Consider the following 27,888-nt stretch of genomic DNA (forward strand, 5'->3'; position numbering starts at 1 on the left):
GGGTGTTTTGATCACAGACTATGAAACACCTTAAGAACTGCCTGCTGCCAAGTAACGGGATTTGCGCAGATCTCAGCCCAGGTTTATCACAGGATGGATCCAACTCACTACGTGAGGTCATGTATATAGACAGAGGCTCTGCTTTGCCTTGTCACATCTGATGGGGACCTCTCCCAATCCCGCAGCCGGGCTGATCCACTCCCTTCACTTGGAAGACACTCTCCTCATAGTTACCCACAGCTAAGGAGAATTCAGTCCTTCCTACACGGTCATGCTCCACTCCTTTGTGTCTGAGCCACTGCACCTTCTCTCTCGCATTATTCCCCCTCACACTGCCAGATCATCTGACTTCAAAACCATGGTAAGAGTACCACCAGCCCGCTCAGGGGTGGGATCTGCACTACCTCTGCTGCCTGAGCTGGAAGATCAAGGTCTGCAGTGAAGTTGAAACAAGTCGATCAAACTCAACACGGGGCCCAACTATCATTAGACTAGACAGGACGCTGGAGGAGCGGTAACAGCTGGATGACGCACCACCAAAATCTGTCTCGGTTGACTTACCTGACTTAGATTAAGAGGTTGCTGCTGCTGGAAATGTGCTCCTGGTCGCTGCTGCCTATAGGCAATGGCTCCAGACAAGCTCCCTGAAGAGTGACCGCTGGTGGAGGTCACGGCGCTGGAGGACTTGGACTTGTAGGAGGATGAGTGGTGACTGGTGGTGACTGTGCCAGGAAAGGAAACACATTTGTAGCTTACATCACATTCTTTAATTGCTCACCCTACCTCTTCCTCACTGAATCTCCTCCAGAGTGGCTTTTGGGAGGAGACATACAACAGAAGCAGGATAAGAAAACCGTTTCTCTTAATTGACAGAATACCTCAGCAGTGCTTCATATACATGGCCAGCCTGTTATCCTAGAGGCAGACAAGCAGAGCCAGTATCTGGACCCAAACTGGGCCCGGCGAAGGCTTTATAGATCCTTCAGAAGTGTGAGAAACTGTTCTGCCAGCAGAACTGTACGATGCAGGTATAAATCCCAAGGAGAGGAAGGAAAGTATAGTGTGCACAGCACAAAAAAGCCCTGTCTTGGCTGACCTCATGGTGAGTAGGAAGGGAGGGAGAAGGAGCTAGTGGGGAGCTCACCCTCTGAGCCTTTGTGTTCTCCAGCAGTGTGTCAAAAGAAAGGACTGCCAAGTAGCTCAAAGCCAATTGCTTCGGGCCAGACTTCCACCATAAGCCCCTTTTCAACACATCGTACTATCTAGCATTGCGGAGGCTCTGGATCAGCAAACCTCATCAGTCCGTAATGAAGATCCTGGGGAAATGTTCTTCCCAGAAATGTCAACAAGTCTGGATGAAAATGCCCATGTGTTTTCAACCTCTTACCCGTTTTAAAGTAAACCTATGGAAAGGCAAGACAGCAAAGGTTCACACTTGCATTTGGGAGCCTTTCATGTCAAATGTTGAGCTAAAGGCTGCATTCTGTTCTTGGGTTTGTACAGAAGTAACTGGGACCGACACTTGCCCCCGTGACTCCTGAGTGTACCAGGACACACAAATAATGCAATATGGCTCCCAAGAACAGATGTGTCACTTGAGAGAAGGGCAGGAGCATGGTTTCTTTGGAAAACAAACAAACAAACAAACAAAACTGAACAATGAGATTCTTCCAAGATAAATCATTTATTTCTGACTAATTTTATTGATGGAAGAGGTGCAATTTACCTGGCACCAGGCTAACGCACTCTACCAACACCTCACTGGCCTGGGTTTTCAGTGGTGGGACGATGATCGTTCGGGGGTTCCCACTGCAGTGAGTCTCTGGGACCCCTTTGGTGTCGTAGGTGTTTCCGTTGTTCTGCCCTGCGCGGTGCTGCACAGAATAAGGGCTACTGTTGCTGGACGAGTCGGAGTAGGGGGAGTCATGCACGGTGACACAGCTGATGACGTTCTTTCGCTGCTTGGACAAGGTGCTGAAACACAAGCACACAAGTGCAAAGAGTGAATGGGCAACGATCGACTTGGAAGCGTCCCGAAGACTCTGCCTGTGACAGACTAGCTCTGTAAAGGCAAAGCACACCCTTCAGTCCTCCGTCAGATAGATGCTGCTTAAGCCAAATCCCAGGCTTCAAAACTCATTCGTTGCTATTCCAGGAAAGCCTTCATGGAGGTCAAGGAGTGAGTAAGACATTGTGGATAGATCTTATATTCACACTGCTTAGAATAGCACTGAACCAGACTGCCAGATTTATTTTCAGACTGCTTTTTATATATGTGTGCTGTAGAAGCCCAGCAGTTATACTATGCTTTGTTGCAAGTCTCACCACCCCCACAAAAACGTGTCGGTTTCTCCCAGCCTTCCAGCAATGATTTAATAATAGATGCTACGACTTTTCATGCTTAAATCCCATGAACCTACAAAATACACTCCATTCTATTTACTAATATGATACAATGGGCATATATTCTCAATAAGCATTTGAAACCGAGAAACAAATGACAAAAAAATGAGCAAAGTACGTAATGTTTCTGGTTTTCTTTTCTTTCTCTGAATAGCCACTGGGTCTCCTGACTCTAGCATGGATTATCAAGGTCCTGCTGCAGCTAATCTATCTATGACATCAAAAAAAGTGATTAAAAAAGAACATCAACACTTCCAAGATTAGTGCTAGAAGTTCATTAGACTAGACTGCATGAGTACGATTGGGATTTGCTCTGCTATTGTGTCTAATTATTCCTGATGGTTTCTCCTTCCTGTTATGAGCTTGTTTAGGGAGAAAAAGAGAGAGTGAGAAAGAGGAGGGAGGAAGGGGGATGGTGAAGATTTGCTTAAATGGCTCACATCCTTGACAGTGCACAGACCTTGACTACGGAAAACAGCTGCTATGTTTCACTGATTGCATTATGTTGTTATGGCAACTGAAGTTTTTAAAATGATGAAAAGAAATGGATAGCACATAAAAAGCTAAGTAATTAGGCTTAATGGTGGAAACAGCCCCAACAGGAACAGAAATGCCATAGAGGAAAAGGAATCCATCTCTTAACTTCTTGAGTGTGCACTTTAAAGAGAGAGATCCCTTTACCACAGAGTCTCCTCTCTGTTCCCTCACTCCGGCCGGTCCAGTCCAGGGAACAGCTGATTAATCCGGTCTTAGTCTGTGATGGATCCATTTATTCCCTAGTCTCAGCATCGCTTCTTACGCAGGGAAAGGTGGAGCAGATGCTGAGAACAGTTTCCTTCCAAGGACATTGTTTGCCTTATTTATTTATTTTTCACAGTGCTACAGGAGCACTGGTGGGTTCCCTTCAACTTGTCCATCCCAAAGCCTCTCCATCAGCATCGACAAACTGCTGCTCACCACCTTTCCCAAGACTTGTAATGGAAAAGCTCTCATCTTCTCCACTAGAGAACGCCCTGGGGTGCTGTATTCACAAACAAGTTACCATCACGCAGACTTGCCCTGGGCTATCACCACAGGATCCTGGTGTGCCTCAAAGAGGACACAAGACCATGTTGTGCTACACACAGTGAAAAATATGTCTCAAGAGGCCCCTGCTATCCTAAAGCACTGACACTTGAAACGGGGCAGATGATAAAGGGGAAGCTATCGCGCAGCAATCTGGAAGCTGAAAGCAAAGGTATGACAGCGGCCCCTGGTATTCTGGCTTTCCACAAGGAGCTGGAGAGTGCTGGATTAGAAATGGAAAGAGCAACAGCGTATCTTAGACGGACAACTACTGTATGTGAAGATGTAGCAGTTTGGATATGGTGTTACGAAAGAACACTGCTCCTATATGAGATGTCCTTATAAAATGTTCCCTGGTTTATGCTGCCACGATTATAAAAAGGCCAGTGCAGGTATCTGTTGCTGGAGCGTGATGCTGTCCGGTGATCAGTTCCCCATGATAACCACTGCATTCACAGCAAGCCTGAATTTGAGAGGCACTGATCTCTTGCTGCCCAGTAGAGTTCACTGGTAGAGAGAAGGGGAATGGCGAGTGGCAGTGGCTGTCGGGAGGCAGGCTGAAATTGCAGCCCTGGATGCCTGCATCACATGTCTCCTCTTTACAGATTTTCAGCTCCTTGAGGCCAAATGCATCTCATCTGTTCTGCACACATTTGCAGTGCTCCACTTAACACCACAGCGTAGAGATGCAGAGATACAGATAGATATCTCCAGTGATTAAAGGAAAAAATGCCATGGTGCATGTTCCAAATAAATAAAAAAATTAATTCTCTCTCGACAATACTGGAGCAAGAAGGTTAAAACAATTCCCGGCTCAGTTACCAACATAAAGGTGGTGTCATTATTCAGCTGTTTGCAAAGCTACTTCTCAACAACTTATAAAGCAGAGTGATGTCTTGTGACAGGCATCAGATGAGAAACCTAGAGTGCTTCCATGTGATGAAAGGTGCTGAAAAGACAGTCCTGGAACATTAAGTCCTCTCTCATCCACAGCAGATGATCACCAGTGGCAGCAGTCCTGGGCCGCACTGTTCACTCAGGTGAGGTAATTCTCTGAGGAGCAAACTCAGTCACCACGGTCTTTATAGCCTCATCTATGCTTCTCTGTAGAGCCAGCCAAAAAGCAATCAGTTTCTGCCACTATTTACAATAGTTCAGGGATGTTTTGGCAACACAATCAGAACTGAGCAAACCTCTTGCAATGTATTTACCATTATTGAGTGTTTAGGACACAACCACTAACTGTTTTTCAGGATCTTTTTATAGAAATCAGCGCATGTAGAAGGTGTCATTTAATGCTCTTTATAGATGCCTGAATCACTTAGAGAAAAGGCAATTTTAAGCTTCCTTCCTTCCAATCCTTTCTTTTTATCTTTGTTTTAAACAGCTCTCTGACTTAGAGAGGGACATCACCATAGGGTCTCCTTTCAACAGTCCTGTGAGGTTGAGAAAGCTATTACTTCCTCTTACAGATGAGAGACTGTGGCAGAGAGAGACTACTACACTTCTCCAAGGTCACACAGCAAATGTACAGCACGGTAGGGAACATCACCTAAGTCCGCCGAGTCCTCAGCTAGTATTTTAGCTTCCCCTTCGTCTTTCCTCTCAAATGAAAGACGACCTGGGTACAGACACCCAGCTGTAGCTCCTGGGACCCCACAGCAACTCCTGGGATGCTCCAGCACATCTCTGCCTCTGTCTCTCTCTCCTGCACACAGAGACGAGCAGAGAGTCGCTGCTCACCTGGTGGGTGCATGCTTCTGCTCCTCCTCTTCATCTGTGTCGCTGCTGATAGTGATGACACTCACAGCAGGGCTAGGGGTGTCGGGAATGATTATCGTCTGCCGCTGCCGCTCCCGCGTGGTGCTGTTGACCACATCGCCCCAGCTGCAGGAGATGGAGGTGCTGCAGGCAGGGCTGTTGTGCACCATGGCACAGCGGGGAGGCGTGTTTTCCTTCACTCGTTTTGAGTGCTGAGGAGAGCTGATGGACTGAGAGGATGAAACTTCATAGGTGGATGCATTTCTGGAAACGGGAAAGGTTGTTAGTTGGTTAAAACTCAGTTTAAGTTGCCCGTTGCCATGGCTTGATTCCTGGTCTCTGTGGCACTGATTTAAGGAGTCTCAGAAAACTGCAAAATTCTTCAAAGGTCAGAGTGCCTCACATGACTTATTATGTAATTGGCTGAAAAGTAGTTTCTTTTAGTAAAAAATTCAATTTTGTTTTCCCTAGAAATTTCCAGATGAGAAATGCTGCCTCTCAGGAGTTTGTGCTGGGAGGTAGAGGCTAGTCACACAGCCCAGACATACAAACCACAGGCAGGCACAGTACGGCTGTCGCAGAAGGAAGAAGAACTGAAATGATAACCCCGTTCTCCTGTACCCTGCATGGATGCATCATGAAAAGATATTTTTTGGCCAGAAAAAGCTAAAGGTAAAATTAGGATATGTTGTGGAAAACAATAATCATTTCTCAGGAAAACTGAAATTTAATTTTCTGTTTTAGAATCTTTTCAATGAACTTTTCCAGCCCAATGCTTCATCCTCTAGGATAGTGGACTCCCATGGATGACAGCACACAGATGGGAGCACACATACTCAGTTTCATTCCATTCCCATGTGAGGCAGCAGATACAGCATATATAAATCAGAAAGAACAATCTTTTTATTATGCAGTAGAAAACCATTCTCAAGTCCTGCTTTTTCCCCAGTCTTCCTACTTCAGCTTCCCTGCCTGACAGATGGAAAGGGCCCACTTGCATCAGGGATCTGAACACAGAACCTGTCCACCAAACAGTGCAGCACAGGTCTGCAGATGGGATTATTTACCAAAGCACACTGACTAAAGCCCATTTCACTCATTTCCCACATTTTCTTTCTTCCTTCTATTTCTTGTATCTTCTCTGACTATTGCAGAACATTTGCAGATACAAAAATGAAAAAAACAATGTTCTGGTTTTGTTCTACAGCGGGTCCTGGGCTGCACATTCAGCCTGTCCCGAAAGCTAACAAAAGGAATAGGTGGTATCCATCAAAAGGAAGTCATTCTGGACGTATCGCACTATACCAACTTACACGGGGTCTTTTGCATAACAAACGGCTGCACAGTAGCATTTGCAGTGCTTTTTGAATACCAATGAGCAGCGTGGAGTACCCTCCTCTCCAAATGAGCATGTTCCTCATGTGGCTACAAAAGTGTCACAATTAAGCTGTAAAAACCCACTGCTCTCAAAGTGTCCAGTTCCTCCTGGACACTGCCACCCTGCCCCTGGAGAGGGAAGGGAGAGGGGAGGCCCTGCACAGGCACACTGGTTGCAACAGCCGTTCTCTTTGGCTGGCTTGCAGGGCATGTAGCTGCCTCTCCTCTACGTTATGAATGGACTAAGACAGCTGGAGCCCACCCAAAGTAAATGCAACACTAGAGAGCAGATAAATGGGAAGGATTTAAATAGTGGCCTCTTAACTGGAGTCAAATTGGTTGTGAACTCAAGAGCTCCTCTGGACCCAGTCCAGTCACCCAGGAAAACCACAAGCTCCTGTTTTCGCCACTGCACAAATGCTGACCCATTTTGGTTCTCTCCCCTGCACTGTTTTCTTTTATTATTTTTTTAAAAGAAATGTGCTAGTTTCACAGCCCAGAGCACTTTCCCCAGACCAGCTGCACATAACATCTGAAACTGCCTTGTCCTCTAGGCAAGATTACAGGGCTGTGACAGGCGCTGCAATCATCCCATCATTTGAGTTGTGCCACATAACAGAGTATGAACCAAAACCCAGTCTCCTCCTTGCAGAGCCAAATGGTCCTACTGGGAGTTGATAGATTTAGGTGTCTGAAGACTGCTCCTATATGAGATGTCCTTATAAAATGTTCCCTGGTTTATGCTGCCACGATTATAAAAAGGCCAGTGCGGGTATCTGTTGCTGGAGTGTACTGTTGAAGATAGGGACCAACCACCTCTGTTAGGCACTAGAGAGCTTGAAGGTGGCCTACAGCCACCCCAGTCCCCCGCTCTGCATGGCATTAAAGCTCAGAAGATAGGTCATCACCCCATTGCTTTTGAAAGGACAGATCTTGTGTGCACACATCAGGCACATGTTCCTGAAGATGCAGTCCCCTGGAGGTGCACCACCCTGTGGAAATGCAGACACTGCACCTCAGGAGTGCTTCCTCGAGATGATGTGGGAAGAAAAGGTATGGCAACCGGGCACTATGCCACACTGACCTGAGAATATAGTTACGTTTTCAATTACGGTGACTACAAGGCCTCAAATAATCACAGCAGCATAATGAGCTGTATGAACTGGGTGTGAGTCTCCCATCCTGCATCCCCTCCAGGCACTAACTCCTGCACAAAATGATGCTCACCAGGTATAAAATGCACCTGACTACCTCTTACCCTCTGCTCTCCTGACCTGGGTACAGATGAGGTGAAGCAGCACAAAAAGCGTGACCTAATCACTTGTGGGCCGTGGAACAAACTTCCTTTTTCCCCACAGATGTCAGTGAATACCACCCTTGTCAGCACACGTGCATGGCAGGGCTGCATTCAGAACAAACCGGGAACGGGCTCTCACCTCACCCATGCCACGACCAACGCCAGCACCGGGGCCGTGCACACTTACCGGGGTGCTGACTGGGGCTGCTTCCTCTTCCTGGTGGAGGTGGCGGTGGCGGGTGGCTGGCGCATGACGTGAGCAACACCCACGTTGACGGGCTGGGCTGCCGGGAGAGTCACGTGGCTAGCTAACAGCGCGGGCTGCTGCATGATGGGGTTATAATGGCTGCCGTGGGCGTGGGTGTTTCTGCAAAGCGGGGAGACAGGCACACATTTAAAATGCAACCGGCGGCTCTTCAGCAGGCTCTTTCACATGCTCCCCCACTGCCTTCACCGAGGCACCCTCCTCCAGGGCCCATTGGGCTCCCAGTCCCCCCAGGAAGGAGTGTTTCCCACAGGGAAATGACTCAAGGGAGCGGCATGGGCACAGTCCTCCATTTCAAGGACAGGGAACGGAGAAGCTGCCCGTAGCTCTCAGACAGGGGGGTCGCAGGCTGCAGGCTCTGCCCTCCTGCCCCTGGCGCTGCAGCCTCACGAGAGCCCAGCCCTCCTGCCCCGGCTCTTCTCACGCCTCCTCCAGCACCGTTGGGTGCTTCAGGAAGCCTCCAAGCACCTCCTGTTTACCTCCAGTCTGCCAGTGGTTGGGTGCCCGCCATGGACTCCGGGATGACGGTTGCGTGCTGGACAGAAGTGTGGGTGGCCACCCCAGTCAGCTGCTGCCAGGCAGGAGGGAGCAGGATCTGCTGAGTGCCACTGGGCCACACTTGCTGTTGGACAGAGGGAAAACAATTTCTTAACAAGAGGCATCATACACTGAGCGTGAGTGGTGGTTCGTGCTCAGCTGGGGCTGCTAATAACGATCGTGGTCATACCACCTAGTTCTTAACACTTTTTAGTCATAGATGACAAATATAGTTAGGAAACGACAGCAAAAGCAGTAAAAGTTATCAATATAGAGAGCACAAAGGAGGGGAAAAAAACACCCCTGACGTCCAAAGCAGCACCTGTGTTTCAGGATAAACCGGGAATGGGAGGGATTGAAACTGGTCGGCATTTCAACCCAAACATCAAACTCCTTAGCACCTTTGAATTTTGACTCTCCAGATCAGCTGGGCACTATTCCCGTCTGGGTTTTTTCCTGGGAGGAACCATGTTTTTCCTGTGAGCACATTTCAGACAATTGTGGCAACAAGTGCTGCTGACAAGGAGAGCTCTGTGGCTGTGGGGCCCTTGCCTCTGCCCCCTACATCTCTCTCATAACTTAAGGGCAGAGAGGCAGCTCATAAAACAGAAGGGTGCAAAATTAAAGCATGAAAGATATTTATCTGCAGCATGAATTCACCAGCGCAACTCCTGGCCACAAACCACCACTGAGACTGCGAGTTCAGGACGATGCAGGAAGGTTATTACCAGTTCCTCCTCAGCAGAGGCCTGACACAGCTTCCCCTGAGGCTTCCCACTGATTCCAGTGGAGAAGCAGAAGGAAAGGTCTTTCTAGAGACTTCTGCAACTCTGACATAGCCTTTGGGCTGAACAATGAACTGAGGGAAGTCTGAACATTTCGGAGAAAGCTGGAGACCCTTACATGCCTGTCCAAGTCTCCAAATTTCACTACAGAAGGCCATCAGAGAAAGTTACTCTCCTCAGCCTCTGAGAGCTAAACAACACAAAAAATACCTGCCAAGCTCAGTGTCTTCAGAGCTCCTTACCTGTGTGAGGAGTCCTGGCTGGATCTGAAGAGGCTGAGCCCCAGGAGCCTGAGTGACAATGGGAACGGCGTTCTCCATCCGAACTGAATACCCAGCGTGCTTCGAAGGGGAGGCTTGTAACCCTGTTCCACCAGCACAGAAGGTACAGCATTAGCCATCAACAGCACTGCTAGGAATGGGGGTCTGGTTTTCAGAGGTCTCTAAAGGCACTCGCTGATGTCCACTTAAATTGCAGTGTTCAGTCCCTCCAAAAAACTGGGCTCTCAGGGTTCCACATATTCTACCCCAGCCCAAAGATGTCCGTCAAATATTCATAAACATGATACCTGCATAAAGGGTGCAGAAAAGACATTTACAAAAACGTTAAGGGATTAACTGAGTTCATATTTTGAGGGTACCTCAAACATGTGGGAAACATCTCAATACAATGTGTACCGGAAGAAAAGGAAGAGAGGGGAGGGAATGGCTTCTCTTACCCCATATTCTCTGGTTGGACAACAGAAAATGGTCCTTGCCAGCCAAAACCCATTGCTACGTCGAATGCTCTCTTTAGACCAAAGTGGAACAGTGCAGCGGGAATCCAGAACCCCGTATTCCCTCAGCCTTGACAAGGAGAGCTGATTTTCTCTTGCACAGCTTCTCAGGACTCATATTTAAAAGGCTCCGATTTCACCAGGCAATCTAGCACACCCCAAACTCCAGCCACCGCTGACTCAGCCACGTACTAGCTTAACTGAGCTGGAGGAAGCTTCCCTCTCCACCACCTCAGTGCGTGGCACAGCCTGTGCTACTTCCTCTGCTTTAGAGCTTTCTCAAGACAGCAAGCGGAAGATGTTAGCTTACATATTCTAGCAATCCATTTCTGAAGTCAAACCCTTGAGATGCATTTTAACTATGTAGAAGAGGTCTAGCTAAACTCTCCTAGTTCAAAAGAGCTTTGATAATCTTGCAGAACATTTAACAAGTGCCTAGAGACTGCTGCACAGACAGGCTTGTAGAAATGAAGAGCAGAAGTTGCACCAGCTGAATCAAGGTCTATTTAGACCTCTTCCTACAGATACCTGGCTAGTTTCGCCAAATTGCTACAGCATGTACCGTCAAGAGAAGGACAAGTGGCTAAATCTGATCATCACCCGACTCGTCTGACAATGGTACCTGCCACTAGTACATGCGGGCAGAGCAGCTTGCAGCAGGGCTCGAGCTGAAGGAACTGTACTGATAAATGGTCGGGAGCATCTGTCATGGGGGCAAACCAGTTCCACCAGCACCACGCTCCCTGCTGCGTTAAGCTCCGAGTTCCCCCTTTAACAACTGAACCACTGAGAAGTGACAAACCCATTATTTATGTACTGATTTATCATTGTTGTGGGGCAAAGTTTTCAAGTTTACCAAAGCGAGGCAGAAGAGCCTGAAACTCTGTTCAGGGCAAAGGATGACAAATACCACATATTCTCTCCCAGCCCCTTCTCAGTGCCTGCCCTGTTGTTTTAGACCAGCCACCTCCAACTCATGATGTTGGAGGTGCCTGTAAGATCCTCCGCTGTTGCAAACATTTCCATCCGTAACAACCTCACTCCTCTGATTTACTAGGCCAGCAACTTTTCTACCATAGGATCTGCACTAAGGAAGCTTGTTTCCAACAAGAGCCAGATGATCAAACAGCAGTGGGGAGGGAAGAGCGACTGGCCAAGACCTGGCGAGGCTGTTACTTACCTTGGAAGCCTGGTGGGCAGATGATGAGAGCTTGCTGGAAGGGGTCAGGCCGGGCGCAGATCTGCGCTGTTCCTGTCTGCAGGGGCATGCTCCGCTGGGCCACCGCAGCCATGGACGCCGCTGAGGGCTGGCAGAGTGCAGATTGGTAATTTAGTATGGAGACCTCGGGGTTGGCTAAGGAAATAGTGGCACTGGAGGAGGTGGGACCAGGTTGGTGGTCTAAAGGAATGACGGGAATTAAACAAAAACAAACAAAAAATGAGGGAGATGGGTACGCTGGAAGAAGCAAAATCCAAAAATAAAATAAAAGAGTAAAATAGTGTAAGATAAAGTTAAAAAAAAAACCCAACAAAACAGCAAACTGAAACCAAACAAGGGGCAGAACAGGACACCGAGGAGCACAGAGGCAAGGGCAGCGATGGGGAAAGGAGCACGATCTGCCTGAATAACTGCAGCTGTACCACGCCGTGCGACCTGTGGCCATGCGGCGCTGCTGTGTACTGCTCGGAAACATAGCATATTCTCCAAAGCGGAACTGTAGGGCCATTTATTGCCCACTTGGTTCTGGTTTGCAGCATGATGAAGATGGGTTCAGAAAATGCTACTACCCCCAAATCACATTGTGTTCTCATCATGCACATAGCTCTAGAAGCAGCTCGTATTTCTTAAGCAAAAGAAACTCAGCACATCCATACTCTGCGCAGCCTCATCCTGAAAGGGGAGACTCATTCCAGCCTTTCCTCTACCTTGTATCTAAGATGGCACATGGCCCTTGCATTATGTTCTGAATTCAAAGGAATCAGAATGCATAACAGGAGGTAATAATAATACTTTCAAAGTCCAAACTTCACGTGGCTTAACTTTAAAATCTCTCAGAGCAGAAACTCCAGCAAGGGATGTTGCAAAGCCACAAAAATCAGCGCAGTGTTCTGCAAAACATCTAGAAATCTGAGGGTGACTCGTTTTTAATGTGGACTGAGTCTGTAACAGTTGCAGACAAACAACCCCTAAACAGCTCTGACACTGCTGTCTAAAATTACATCCTTAGCATTCACATCTAGGCAGCTAGGCTGTATTGAGAACTGAGTCATGAAGTCCGGTTTTCTGAGCGAACACCCTGTACATCTACACAGGCTCTCTTGCTTTCCAAGCACCATTTCCGCAATGCCACCTGCAATCTCCAGAGTGAATCTTGAGCAGCCTGTTCCCAAAAGGCTTAAAAGACAGTAGCTATTTCTTGAGCTTCAGTCTCCCAGATTGCTGTCCCTGGAGAGTTTCCTTTTGCTGCTGTAATACAGTACTGCAGCGAACAACTTAGCCTGCTAGTCACATAAAATTTGTCAACCCAGCATCCCCCAACACTGGGGCATGTAAAACTAATACAAGAGTCCAAAGCATGATTACAAAGCCAGAGCCCACCAATGTAGAGTGCACTGTGTTTGGAGTGGCAGTTTGTGCACAGGGTCCCCAGGTCAACTGTGGCACCTGGAGTAAAGCCAGTGAGGGATAAGAATAAACATTACCACTAAACTCTTTTTTCCTGTTGATCGGTTACAGTGCTGTGTCTGTTACAAAGGGTTTAAATTCCTTTTACTTCAATGCCAATTTGAAGAAGGGCTGTAAGATCACAAATACTTCTGCCTGACCCAGGGAGTGCAGGCCTGCTTGCTGCATTAAGGGACTAATGAGCTCTTCCCCATAGCAACTTCTCAAGTAAGCAGGATTTATCACCCCCAACAACGAGGACAACATTTCACTGTCACACGGAATGTCACAAGATTACCGCTTGCCTGAAGAAAAGAGAATGAGGAATGGTGGAGGAAGGAGAGTAAAAAGGACCATCTTTTTGCAGGCATGTTAAATGGGATGCTACTTTGCTTTTCATCTTCTAGATCCTACTGACATAAATGTTTCAAGCATTGGCTGCTTCTGATCGACGGCCTTACCTGGTTGTGGACTGGGTTCAGCTGATTGTTAAAAGTCATGGTCAAGTTGGTCGATGTACTTGGGGCTACATGGGCGATGAACGGTGTCTTGCTCTGGTTCACTGTGTCATACATATTCACTCGCCGCTTGCAAATCCCCATGTTCTGGAAGCAAGACTTGACGCTGTGTAAGGAAAGGGGGGACAAGGAAGAGACAGAAAATCAATCAGCTGACCAACACAGGTAACAGTTCATCACAGTGGCCCTGCATTAGGTCTCCACGGCAGACTTGGCACTTTCTAGGCTCTTCCAGCCCCTTGCTCTTTTATGCAGGTCTCTTAACCAGTGAGAGTCAGATTAACCCTGTACTGAAGAGGGCCAAATGGGTGTCAAGATGAGAGCAGCTGCTCTGGGACTCCTGGGTGCCCTCATGGGTCTAAGCACTGCAATGTAAGTCACAAAAAGCAAGCAGATTGGTTGTTCTTTAGGTGGCAGTGCAAGAAATACAATGTGGCTATTTTAAAAGACTGAAAGAGACTGTGAGCAAGCAAGATAGATAGATACTGGTTTTCTTCTGACAATTGAGCCTGACAGGAAAAGACAACTCATGCTTTCTGCCTCAGTGTAAGTCTGAAGGTAGTTTTACAAGTCTATTGCAAGGAAGAATTTTACTGTTCTTGGTCACTGAGATTCCTGAAAAATCTTACTTGTTCCTCTTAAAAAGTAGTTCACTGAGAGTTGAGTCCAGCCAAGTGGTTAAAACATTGCCCCTGTCTGGCTAAACACTTCCACAGATGCTTATGTTAAGGCGTATGAGCTGTCCTCTTCCAGTCAATGGGACGACTCATATCGCAAAAGGTTACGCCAAATCAGATTCATCAATGTCCTGAGGGACTCAGGTTCTGAGGTTATCATCTCAGACTAAGAACTGGATCTCTGGGGGAAAAGATTACAGCTTCTTCCTCTACAGAGACTTTCCTTTAAATGTTATTGATATAGCAATGGAAATGTTGAGAAGTATCGTATTTTGTATCCCCAGCAAATGAGATGAAATACTCTCCGCATTGCTAGAACACTCTAGGTGTCTGGTACATGAAACTGCTGGTATTTCAGTTTTATAATTGGGATACCAAAGCTTACAGAGGTTTAAGAGATAACAACATAGTGACCTTACACAAAACTGTATTTTTAATAAAATCTCATTTTTCCAAGGTCTAAAACCCAACAGAGTTTTTCACAATTCTTCCATAATAATTGTTTTTACAAACATTGTGTTTCAGAGTCTGAAACACAACCCAAAAAAGTACAAAGGCATTTATTTTATTTCCATTATCCCAACCCAGAAAAATAGAAAATCCAGAGTGAAAATCAGCTGTAGCTATAAAAAAAATCAGCTGTATGCATAATTTCTTTTGCAACGATCTAAGCTGTTAGAGGTAGGGGAGGTAAACACAACCTCACATAATTTTTAAGAAACAAATGTCCCTTCAAAAGGAACAAGCTCAATACGATCCCTAGGGTTGGTCAGGAAGACGACCTAGATCTTTTTATCCCTGTCTTGTCTCTTACTCATATGGTCATCTTTCTTCTCTTACAGGGAATATCTTGACAACGGGGTCTGTGGCATAAAGACCTGCAGATAAGACAGGCTCAGGACACTGTGCACAGCTGCACATTATGCGCATTCAGTTAAAGAACTATCAAATACCTCTAAGTTGCAGAACATTCAGAAAAATCAAACACTTATCAAATAAATATTCTATATTTATCGGACTATTGGATTGCATTTTTCCAGTCAAGTATGAACATAATTCTCACTCCAAAAAGTAGAAGGCACTGGAAAGAGTATATATTCTGTACATGATAAACTGTGTGTGTTACCAAATGGTTTTATATAACAAGGTATAATCTCTACTAATGTAATACTGTGCTCTCTGTCTTTACTTTTAAAAAAAGGGGGTAAAAATAAAAGGCAGGGACAGAGCAAAACAGACAGAAAGACTGAGGAGTACCCAACAATTTATGAGCCAGGCAGTTAAATATGTGAAGTGGGGAGCTAAACTCACTTTGCTGTTTGTTTGAAAGTAAGCAGAACAGCCCCTCCTGGGCTGCTCAAACTCGCAGCCTCTCTGAAGCATGCCACAGCAGAGATTCCTTCCAGAAGCTCCAGCTTCCATATACTCTCACTTTCTCTGCTGCCTGATTTACTTTCAAGAGAGATTACAACTCCCTGCATCTCTCGAGGCTTTGAAGTTTCTATTCTCAAAACCACAGGCAATCACAGACAAAATTTCCATCAACTTGCCGCGCTGGTTACAGCTTATTGCTCTCTTTACCAATCACTGCTTCCAACACGGAGGGGCTGCGCGGGGTTACGCACCCGGCTGGCACAGCATTTAGTATTCAGAGACCTGGTGCTGAATTGTTTATTTGGGTAAAATTCTCACTGCTACTGGCCCCAGTGATATTTTCAACCTCTCTGGGGCTTTGCCTGAGCAGCCACAAGTGAGCATTTCAAAAAATGAAGATGCAATTATCGTCTGTTGCGTTAGCGGAAAGATTTCTGACGGCAACGCGTTATGCCACAAATCTCTCCTATCTTACACAATTGGTTGTTGCACAGTAAAAAGGACTGCTGAAAATGGAAAAATTTTAGTTTATGATGTTAACACTATTAGAAAATACTTTTTTTATTTATGAACATTTGTATATGAAACTTGTTTTCTCTCTGTTTAGCGCAACAATCTCCCATCTTGTTTACATTTATCAGTTTCTATTTACTTATAGATAACAATGCTCAAAGATGTCTGTGCAGGGTGAGTCTGGGTCTACACAGATCCTGCACCCACTACCTTCTGGTAAGCAGCTGCTCCTATCTTGTGAAAAATGTAACAAAAAGGCAGCTACAGCTCCTTTACAGAGGGAAAACTACCTTAAATGAACTTGAAATACCGCAGGTAAGAGCACAGATGGGCAGGAGAGGTGACACAGTAACCTGCTGCTCTGCAGCACCCACACAAACATACTCTATGGCTTTTTAAGCAGTCCCCTTTATTTTCATACCTGAGCCCCTCACAGCCTTTAAACACCCATGCACATGGCACCCAGTGCTGCATGGTCAGTACAGTGCTGCACGGGTAACTCTGCTCTCCTGACGAGGTGAAGGGACAGCCTGCAAAAGCACCTTGAACTGCAAAGTCCCATCCTGTAAAGCAGGATGGTCAAAGCTAGGTGTCCTGAAGGCTTTGGAAAATTCCCACTACGTGTCTGCCTTCACTTGCACCTGAGAAGCCTGGCCCTACGTGAACTTCCCAGGGGACAAGAGCAATAGGCTGGGCACAGGTTTCCTGTGTTTCAGGCTGCTACACTCCATGATGTAGCCTGAGGAGAAGGGGGAGCCAGTCTTGAAGGCATGACTCTTCTTCACATCTCCACCGGGCAGTGGAGCCCATCTCCATTCCACAAATGTGTCAGCTGAGGTCAGAGCGTGGTGTTTGATGTTACATAGGTGGGCAACAATAAAGCCGAAAACTCAACTCTTTGTCCTGTTGCCTGTGCCTGTAAACGAGCCTTTCTTCCCTCAAAAAGCAAACAGCCCCAAATTGACCCCTGCAAGATGGGGAGGTTCTGGGAGGAAGGGTCGGCTCTCCACTGCAGATAAGGTTGATTACTGCAGTAACAATCAGGACTATGTTACTTTGAGATACACTGATACTTTCAGCACTAGTTGCATAATTTCTTCTGCATTTTAATGCAAACATACGTAATTATTGAATATTTACATAATGAACGTAGCACACTCTGCAGTGTTTTAAATGCCAAGCACCTACAACACAATTCTTGCAACCTTAAGATTTGGTAACCCTCTTTTTTAAACAAGAAAAAGATTAAAACTTAGGACTTAAGCATCTTAATAATGCCCCTCAGATACATTTGGTCTCCACCACAACCAGCTCCCATCTGAACCCCTCAATTCAAAACCCAAGGGAAATGAAAGCCACGTACTGTGTGCTGTGAGGGAAATCAAGCAAGTGCGTCATGGTGACAAAAGGGTGGTTCAGAGTTTCAATGGGTGTTATTCTCTTATCTGCGTCTATCGTCAACATCTTCTTTAACAGATCTATAAACTCCCGTCGGTCTGCCTTTTCCGCCAACATATCACTTCCTTCCAAATCTGTTGTCATGTTCACCTAAAGGAGAAAGGACAAGGGTGAGCACTAAAGAGACAGAGCAGATGGTCAGGTCTCCAGCAAACTGTTTACTCCTCGTTGGAGCACATGCCCTGCAAGCTTCTCTGTCTAAAGGGGTAGTTGCTGAAGTCACATGGCAGACTCCACAGTGGCTAGTCATCTGGCTTGTGCATGTCAGATCTCTAGACAGACTGTTAAGTGTTCATCTCGCTTGGGTCAATGGCTAATGAAACACTGTAATGGTTTAGCCCCTGCCGGGGTCTGAGACCACGCGGCTGCTGCCCCTCCCCCACAAAGGGAGTGAAATGCAAAGCCCCGAAACTGAGATAAGGAGAGGTTTAATACAACAGAGCAACAGCAACACAACAAACAGCAGCAATAAGAATAACAGTGATAACAATGAACAGAGCAAAGTATCTCTACCAATATAGGAGTGAGAGGAGCAGATGTATAAAACCACGCGCCCCGCACTCCCGCGCCAGGATGTGACGTCCAGGATGTGACGTCCAGGATGTGACGTCCACATGGTATCTGAATAACCCGGCTAGAGCTCCCCCCCCACTGCTGGGGAAACTTAACCCTATCCTGGTTAAACCAGGACAAACACTTAGTCACCCTTCACTGAAGATGAACAGCTTCCGTGGTAGCAGGCAAGCTCTGATAATCAGTATATTTATCACATAAAAGGACTGTGCTATCAGATACTTAACTATGTGTTCTGTGAGCAAAAAATATATAAAATAAATAAAAATCGTCAGCAGGTTTATGAGAAACATTCCATTCCTGTATCACGTGCCAGGAAAAAAAACCCCATTGTGTTATTTCATCCATTTATACAGTCTCACCCGATTTCAGCCCTCCACTTGCTTGTGAATGCTATGATGTCTAGACTTTGCTAGCACAAACTCCAGCTTTGGGCTAGTGTTGTGCGCTAGTGCTGTGCCAGTTTTGCGCACTAGTTTGTTTGCTAACACAAACTCCAGTCACAGGAGTGGTTATGCTGGAATTCGCTTTCACAACCACACGGAATTGACACAGTGCGTTAGTACTCCCCATTCCCCCAGACAGCCACATTCTACGGACAGCGCGCTCTTCTGCAGCCACGGCGATTATTTCCAATGTCACTGTTTTACAAGTGGAAACTCTAAAGCACAAAGAAGTAAGTGACTTGCCAGTGGTCACATAGAGAAGCACTCGAGAGACAAGAGAAAGGGCAGGATTTCAACACTCAGAGATGCAACTTAGCCACTTTCCAAGGCTGCTTTACTACAGCCCATTGAGCCCACATGCCCCTGTGTGCAGTTTCCCCTACAAAGCAGCACATAACAAGCTGATTTGGTAGGCATAATCCTGGTATTTCTCAAGAGCTGGCACAAGAATAGGATCATGGAGACATCATGTAGTTCTCCTTTGTTAGCGTTGCCCCAAAGCGTGTGAGGCAGTCTTACTGGTTACTCACCAATGCTCTTACCTGTGCCATATCATCCAAACAGTTGAAAATATACTTTCTTGCTTCCTTCGACTTAATCCCCGTCTCTGCCTCGTGATCATCTGGCGTCTGCGCAAAACAGGAGACAGGCATTGACCAGAACTGCCCTGCAATCAGCTGCGGGTTATGTGCCACTTCCAGCTTGTGCCTTACCCTTCCCTCATCAGAGACCACTGTGTCTCTCTTGCCTGACCAGATAACATTTACGCTATCTCCGCTATGGTTATATGACAGCTTTTGTGTCACAAGGTGATGTATCTCTTCTTTTTCACTTCAGAGGATCCTCCCAACTACGATGGGAGTCACAAAGGTCTCTTACACCCGCTCCAGCGTGAGGCTCAGCATCCCATCCTTACAGCCAGAAGCCCACTGGCCTCTCTCCTTGGGGACTGGATGCAGACAAGCACGCTGGTATGAGAGACTCAGGGCTCACTTGCATTACTAGCAGTTTGGACTGTCAGAATTAAAATGCCTTTTTTTTTTCTCCCCTGCCCCAATGCATTAGATATGAGAGCAAAGACTGCCCAGGGCATGTTTCATTTGAACTACACATCAATTCATTGACTACTTAGAAGGAGATTTCCAGGTCAATTCCGGACTTAAATTTCCCACAAAGCAGTGCCGAGCAGGTGGGCTAAGGGCTGCGGACTTTGGGGATGACAGTTTTACCTCGGGCTATACCCACCCCGATGTCTGTGCTGCATTGCAAAAAGCAGAGACCTAGGCTCTGAGGTGACCTGAATGTCTCCTCACTTCCAACCAACAACTGCAAGGTAAAAGAAACAAGGGAGAGTCTTCTTACCTTCAGTCTCCACAAAGGATATGGTGAGTCTGTATCCCTGTTGAAAAACCTCGTAGTCTTTGTCCCTGCACTTAACAAATACTCTGCTGGTAAGCCCTGTGTCTGTGAAATATAGCGAATCTGTAAGAGAAGGATGAGAGGTCACTGTTCATCCTGTGAAGATCTCTGGAGGTCTTCCCTGAAGGAGGGCAGGAGGCATTTAAAACAACAGAACAAAGAAAGAAAGAGAAAATGTAGCACGCAGCTAGACTTCACCAAAAAAAACCAAGACCAGTGCAAGGAATGAGAAGAAAGAGAATTCCTGTGCAGCAATCCTCCGTTTATCACATACATCACTGGAAACTCACCCTTACGGTACGCTCCCACAAAGCCTGCGGATAAAGGGAGGAAAGTCCCTAGGTTTTAGAGGTCAAAGAGGAAGACCCACACAGAGATTTCAATGGGGTGTTTCACCGCTTCGCACCTTTTTCTGTCACACTCTCCTCTCCAGGAGATAAGTTCAACAATTTGATGTTTGTGTTCTAACTTTGGCTGTTTTTTCCACCAGCTGAGCACACAGCAGTTTCAAGTTCAAAACAGAGGACTATGAAGTGACTATCTTTGAACTTAGATGAAATATACACTCAAATGAACTGACACCCTCATGGTATGTGAAGTACTTCATCTCTATTGCCTACGTGACTTACATTTGTTGTTATTGGGGTTACTTCCATGACTATGACCTCGCTGGCACTCACACAGCTAAAAGATGCTACACATGTGTTTCCAGGATCTCAGACTTCAATTTAGTTATTCAAAGGAGAAAGGGTCTGTGATTACACAATTAGAGACTGATCTCACACATGCCTGGTGTGCACAGGAAGCCTTAACTTTGGCATCTCCTGACTGCTGAATGTTTCCACAAAACTGCTGCAAACTCTGCAAAACTACTAAAAATAGTCATCTACGCTAGAAAATTCTAGGGAAGAATGGAAAGTGTTTTTGAAAGAAGAGACAGAGGGGGATAAAATAAATAAATAAAGGCATAAAAAGCAGACGTGGCTTCAAAGACTTCCAAGTTCTCAGGACCCAGTTCACTGAGCGCACTTTGCTTGACTCTGCAGCTCCTTAGGTCCATTGGAGCCTGCGTGCCTGAGAAGCACCAGGACGCTGCCTGCAGCCCGGCACCAGTGCTGCAGGGCGAGCTGGGCTGCGGTGAGGGGCCAGGATCAGTCCCTGCCCCTTTCCCAGCTCCCCAGGAGCCCTCACCATAATTCACTGAAGGAAGCTTTGAGCTGGGCAGTTAAGCTGGGCAGTTACATACGGTGATTTCTTTTTCAGATGTGTGTTTTATGGCTTTTGTGGGGTGAGGAGAAAGAAATCTACTCTTCATGCTTGGTATCTGATTTTTAAATGCTTGTAAGTTTTTCAGCTCCCTCTGATTTACTTTGGAGTCACTAATGGCCCTGCTCCTCACTGCCGTTTACTTCCCCTGATAAATTTCACCTTTAAAGCTCTGACTGAAAAACACTAGTTACAAAAGCAGAGTCAAAGAAATATTTGCATATATGAAAAACTTATTTATTTATTACCCTGCTCTTTTTTTTTAATTTTCTAAAAGAAAAAAAGACCCTTTTCAGGCCTCATTTGCAGAAAGCTAAGATCACCCCAAAGACGACTATGGGAATGGAAAGTGTTCTGCAGCCCTGGCTCTAGCAGCCGCTGCGCTGTCAGTTTTAGAACTACAAAAGGAGCAAAAAAGCCTATAGGGAGAGAAGCACGACAGCTTATATTAACTGGAAACCTACACCACTGTGAACATTCTCCTTCTTGTCATTGCTTTTAATATTCACCCTTGTAAAAGGGATTATGAAACGCAGCAGAGATCATGCAGTTTCTTCTAACAAATAAACCTCTATTCAGTCCTTGCTGTTACAGCAGAGAAAGGGTGCCTGTTCTGCTCAGTGAGGAGACACAAACACAGAGCTCTCCAGTCAACAGCACTGTTGACTCTTGATTGAGATTTCACTTTGGCAGTCAGGACTTAAAAGCCAGCGTACTAAAGAGCACACTGGTTACCTAGAATAAGTACCCCAGGTGGATAATGAAAAAGTTGACTTGGGAGGGTGAGAAACACATTACCCCCTGTTAGCAAAACAGAAGAAGTTGGTATCTGTTCATGCTGACAAAAGATGGGAGAAACATCCATGCACTTACCAGCATCTAGGGCAGTATCCATACCCACCTGATCATACTCTGAAGCTCCTGGGTACAACGGCCAGCCCAAGAACAGCTCTGCAATGACACATCCCAACGACCACATATCGATTGCTTCACAAAACGGTAAACCAAGGATGATTTCAGGGGCTCTGCAAAGGAAGACATTAGAAAACATCAGCAACAGGAGCGGATCCGCTCAGCTGGTGTGAGGAGGCCGGTGCAGAGCACGATGCTCACGAAGCTGCCTGCTGCCCACAAGTGTCACTGCTCCTACGGAGCTGAGGGCTCCACTGACCACTGGCAAAGTATCTGCTAATCAAGCATGAGTTGGTGAATATTTATCCTTGTAGAAGCGTCCTCTGGCAGTATTTAGTCAAGAGACAGCACCACGTTTGCAGCAGTTTGCAGAGGAGAGAACTACCATTATTTTCATTTGGCAGGTGGGAAAATGAAGCACAAAACAAACATCATGCGTCCAAGGCCACCCAATTAAGGCCCCCACTCAAGGCTCTTGGGTCCAGCTCATCATCCTGTGGAGAAACTGTGCAGACTCCCTGTGGTAAAGCATCCTCCATTCACACAGCTCGGTGGGCTTCACAAACAGCCAGACATTAAATAATCATTACAGGATTGGTATAAAAGGATTATTGAGTTTTTAAACAAATGGGTGTAACCATAAAGCAGAGAAATAATATAATTAGATCTATTAGACCTAACCCTTTTCCTCAGGAGGAAGTAGCTAAGAAGCCTTCACTTCCCAGGTACCTGATTAGATTTCCTCTTCCCTTCCAGGCCAAACAGCCAAAATGCAGTGGCACTCCTGCTATGCATTTACTGCTGGCTTCAGGAAATGCCCACTGAGGCACCTCTGCTCAGCGAGTTTCGGGATTAGCCTTGCTGAGGGAGAACAAGGTAAAAGCCTTGCTTTGGCTCTCCAGGAGGATCCTTGGATGGGGTGCGGAGGAGACGCCCAAATCCAAGAACGTTAGCTTTCTGTTTTAATTAAGTTTCTAATCATCAAGGCTCCAACCCAAATCTTTATGGTATCAACCCTACAATCTAAAAAAATCCCAACCCAAAATAAAGAAGAACCTGTTGTTATTTTTTTACCACAGTTTGACCCACGATTTTCACCCATTCCCGTGGCAGCATGCAGGGGAAGCAGGGACAGCAGGAGCCCCTGGGAGGGAGCAGAACTCCTGCTTGGACATTTGGAAGTGTCTGCCCATGTCCCACCGAACACTGCGAAGGTCCAGCCCTCCCAGCAGAGCACACTGCTGACACTGGAGTGGAGAGAAGGGCTGGATCAAAGCAGCATCAGAAGTTTCCTGCCTTCACAGTTAACAGAGGCCTCTCCACAAACAAGTGACCTGCCTGTCCTGGGGACTTCACAAAGCAAGAGGAAAAAGCATGTCCTGGCACATGCTACAGTACACCAATTTTTTTTGTAGAGCTCTAATCAGCACACATGAAAGGAACACTGTTTTGATTAAAAATTACATTGCACATGGAAATTAGGTGCTTAATGAATTGGGGCTTGACTGGACCCTTTGCTGAACACATTTCAGCCCAGGGAAGCTTCTTGCACTGATTTGCAAGTTGCAGAAAACTCCACTGCTGCCAACATTTGAAAATAAGTAGGACCTTTGTTGTCTGTGGAAAGAAAAGAAGCCAATAAAGACACATTTTTAGCTTCTTTTAAAGGATATTTGATGATCACAAGCTTCCTGCATGGATAAAACTCTGCACAATGAAAAAGGGTGTCCACTAGCACATACATACATGTACCAAGCCCTGTGCTGAGAAACAATTCCTGCATCATTTATAACTCCTCCACATACTTCAGAATGTATGCATGGATGAGCTATACTGAATGCAGTATACTGAAACTGTCTCAGGTCAGTCACGATCACGCAATTAAAGGATGGCCATAAAAAAATCCTCATTCAAACCGGGGACAGCAGGAGAAGGTTAATTTTGTTTGTTAGAAATGAGCCCACTCCATTTACAAGTGAAATCAAGGGGTGATGGTGATTTTCAGCAATTAGAAATCAAGAAATCTAAAGTGGGTCAGGAAAAGAAAACTCGGAAAAGTCACGCAACAAACCCCAAGGGTTGGCACCCCAGCAGAAGTCACTGTCAGGAACCAAACGCCAGCTCAAGTCTTCCTCTTGGCTACGGAAATATGGACCCACTAGAAACACAGGTCTTCCTTTCCACTCATCAGTACTCCATCCTCAGAGCTGACAGCGTTTTAAATTGAGCTCCTGTTTAGTCATGAAAACATAGGGCACCAAAGAAACACATCTTCGGGTGGTGCAGTCACTGGGGAAAGGTCCCTTCTTGCCACCCCTTCCTTCTCAGGACCCAGAGCTCCTCAGCTGACAGGAGCATTAGAAAACCCGTTCTGTCACGTGGCCCGAAATTTCTGCTCTCACTCAAAACACTGAGCTCGCTGTGCTCCTAACAAAGCAGTGTTCAAAACAAGCATTGGCATGTGCGTTTATGTGAGATGACTGAATGGCCCTGCAGGTTGATAAAAGGTTCTGGAGTCTTTCACATACAACTAAAGTCATCAGTGTGAACCCAACCCGTATCAGTGGTGTCTGAAACTGGCTGCAGCTGGAAGACTGCTGGTGTCAACAGAGTTGGTAGTATTGCTCCAACTCCTGGAAGACAAATATACACACTGTTTGGGGTACTTTGCACAGAGAGGCCAAGACTCGAAAAGGAATGAATTTTGAACTTCCTTTTTGTGCACGCTGTTTGTCCCGCCAATGCAGCCTGCAGCAGCAGTAGGCTCTTGAAGTGGACACAAGGTCTTTCATGGATCATGATACACCCTCCACAGCTAAGTTTTAATTGAAAATATCTTCTATGTTACCATTTCATACAGTTCCGCAAACAATCTACCACAGCCTCGTGAACTGGGGCTTACGGATGACGTCGATGTCTCGAAGAGAACCTGATAGAAGAGTCCATTCCTCCCACACCATGCAATAAAATCCTGCTAATGTTAAAACTGAAAATCATCCCTGAAAAAGTAGTCAAAAAACCCCAATACCATCCATCTGCCCTTGCCTCCATCTCCCAAGGCCATGACCAATTCTGCCAGTCAAGTTTCCCACGACAGCTCAGTGTTAGTAAACTCATTCGCCACAGAAGATAAACACGGATAGATAAATTCCCCATCCCATTTGTTTGCATACAAATGTTTAGGCTGAATGAAGCAAAACCGCATCCCTGCTGCTATAGCTCCCTCTGAAACTCACTTCTGAGAGCAAAGGCCACAGTGGGAGTGCCCCGCAAGATGGGGCAAACCCAATTGTAAAGTCGTACCGAACTAAAGCATGGTTCAGATAAAACCTCATTTTACTGGGATCTTCAGACCTCCTACTGGCACTCAAATGGGTCTGCTTTTAGTCCATTTTTACAGCCTCACGCTGACCACCTTAAAAATCTTATTAACCTGATGAAAAGTGCTCCCTAGGCCCTACTTTCTAAACAGTACCAAGCTGCTCGTCAGCCCTTACCAAAATGACAGAGAAATAAAGAGTGATCCTCTCCGTGTGAGTTACAGGCTTTGCCCCTGCCTCGCTGAGGCGGCAAACCCTGCTGGCTCGCTCCCGTTCACACAGCCCTGCACATGCTCAATAACACCATTGATTTTGTGCAGGCAGAGAGAATCCAATTTTAAAAAGCCACATTGATTCCCACCCATTAAAAACTGAGCAAGCTGCAGTATTTGCTAAATGGATAAAAAAAGACTGAGGTCAGGGTGGAGGGGTGGGAATAATGTCATTACCCCAAGCTCGTTCTGAAGAGCAGAGAATTACAAAAACAGACAATGAAATAGTAACCGTTTGACTTTACGTTATTTGTCGTAGTTTCTAAATTACAAAAATAGCAATTCAACAAGGGAGTGCCCAGGCGCAGAGACAAGGGATGCACAACGGAAGGCATCCAAGAGCATGTAGCTGTGATTAGTTGCATTTGGAGCATGAAGACACACACGCACGCAGCGAGAGAGGGCACAGGCACAGGAACCGAGAGAGAAGCCCTGTGAGTATCTGCGAGGGCCCTGTCTGCTTTTCAGTTCTTTGTTTTAGCACATTAAACAAACAGAGCCATCGCACAGGTCACCGAGGACCCTCCTTCTGCAACTGTGGCCCCAGCTGCACTGCACACAAAAACTATTATTATTCTCTAATGGCTGCACCTTTTGGACAACGATTCAATGTTTTGGGTTTTTTTCTCCTTTTGTGCAGTGCCACTTAGTCTTTCGCTTCATTTTATGCTTTATTCACACACTCTTGAAATCTTCATGTAGTGACGAAAAATTCATGAGGAAGCCATAACTAGGAGCCCCCGCTCCCCCTCCTATTCTAACCATAGTGAGCAGCTAAGTGGGTACTGGGCACATATCGGTGTTGCCTCAGCAGCGAGGCGGTGGGGAGGGAGATGGTGCTGCAGCCCTGGGGGTACTTCCTCACCCCGCATCTGGGAACACGAGCTAGACACGGTGCCAATGTAGGGCACTGCGGCTCATCGGTGCCCAGCAAAGGCACCCCAGAGCGCAGAGACCCCACGCTCCACGCAGTGGCTGTGCTTCAGCTCAACACCGTGCACCACCTGATCGCCAGCCTGCCCGCGCACTGCGCAGCAGTCACTCATCTCTTCGACTTCAGTCCAACGATGTGAACAGGCAAGTGCTTGCTAGCATTAGTGAGGCTTTCATAATTGGTCCCAGCTGGTTAGTTGTAACATGCCTTGTTGTTGAGCAACTACCTACTAACGCTGTCAGACGTCCCCTGGTTGCATAAGGAGGGTTAGTATCATTATTAATTATGGGCTGCCACCGGCCTGTGTCACACTCTGCAGATAAGAAAGCCTTTAAGCTCTTGGTCAGTTGAGGCCTCATTGGAAAATCTTGTGCCAGCTTTGAGGAAAGCAAGCTCAGACTGTAGCCACAGCAGCCTCCTGCCCTTTCTACCACACTATGCTTCCTGCAGTGCCTCAGTCCTCTTTCCCCTCTGGCTGCCGCGGGGGCTGCTGCCACGGCCAGCTACTTGCTAGCCCTCCTGCCACGGCACCAGCCAGCGCGCCGAAACCCTGGCTCACCAGAGAGGTCCATGTGTGTGCACATGGGTATGTACAATGAGAGCATGGCAGCTGTTTCAAAGCATCGTGAAGAAATGTACCCCAGTGCCCGGCCACACCACTGATGAAAACCACGACGGCAGCAAATACTATAGTGTGGCACAGCTCCAAGCATAACCTAAAAGCTAAGCAAAGCAACGCGGTATCAAGCAAATGCACTGTTCCTGGTGTGGAAGGGATACGCACAGCAATTTGGATCTCTCAGAAGGCAAAAGCATCAGGGAAATACAATGGAAGCAGCTATTTTGCAAGCTACTTGAGCGTGCCAATGGCTCTGAAAACTTAAGTCAAAGTTTGCAACCATCCCCACTCCCCCAACCTTCACTCACAATGCAATTTGATCTGAGCGATACAGAATGTCAGGGGCATTTTCTGCAGAAAACCAAGCAGCATCCCCTTCTTTCTGCCCTGCCACTGGGCTGCTGTGACAGTCCCCTTACAAAAGTTACAGTTGTATTCTGCACACAGAATTCTTACATGACTTAAAATGCCATTTGGTGGGCAATAATCATATCCTGCAGCCCCAGGCTAAGGTAAAAGCTGCGCATGTGTTTAGGAGCTAGAGCTGAAGGGTTGCTCAAAAGCACAGACCTTGAACTGGAAAGGAGTCTCTTCAAATCCCACATAAGAACACACTGCAGAATCGGGCTGAGAGTAGTAGTCCATGTGGCTGTATCG

The 27,888-nt window shown here is 46.5% G+C and overlaps 1 protein-coding gene across 1 annotated transcript in view; it reads right to left on the minus strand.

The window, feature by feature from the left end:
* Nucleotides 1-27,888, minus strand: part of LOC141924138 (homeodomain-interacting protein kinase 2-like) — a 55,143-nt gene that overhangs the window by 1,666 nt on the left and 25,589 nt on the right. The window contains 13 exon segments of the mRNA XM_074826060.1: nucleotides 562-722; nucleotides 1,727-1,974; nucleotides 5,212-5,493; nucleotides 8,091-8,270; nucleotides 8,648-8,790; nucleotides 9,733-9,854; nucleotides 11,446-11,652; nucleotides 11,655-11,664; nucleotides 13,392-13,554; nucleotides 17,376-17,560; nucleotides 19,032-19,118; nucleotides 19,852-19,971; nucleotides 22,076-22,199. Coding sequence (XP_074682161.1) covers nucleotides 562-722; nucleotides 1,727-1,974; nucleotides 5,212-5,493; nucleotides 8,091-8,270; nucleotides 8,648-8,790; nucleotides 9,733-9,854; nucleotides 11,446-11,652; nucleotides 11,655-11,664; nucleotides 13,392-13,554; nucleotides 17,376-17,560; nucleotides 19,032-19,118; nucleotides 19,852-19,971; nucleotides 22,076-22,199 — 2,032 coding nt within the window.

Source organism: Strix aluco, chromosome 5 (assembly GCF_031877795.1).
Source record: "Strix aluco isolate bStrAlu1 chromosome 5, bStrAlu1.hap1, whole genome shotgun sequence".
Taxonomy (NCBI): domain Eukaryota; kingdom Metazoa; phylum Chordata; class Aves; order Strigiformes; family Strigidae; genus Strix; species Strix aluco.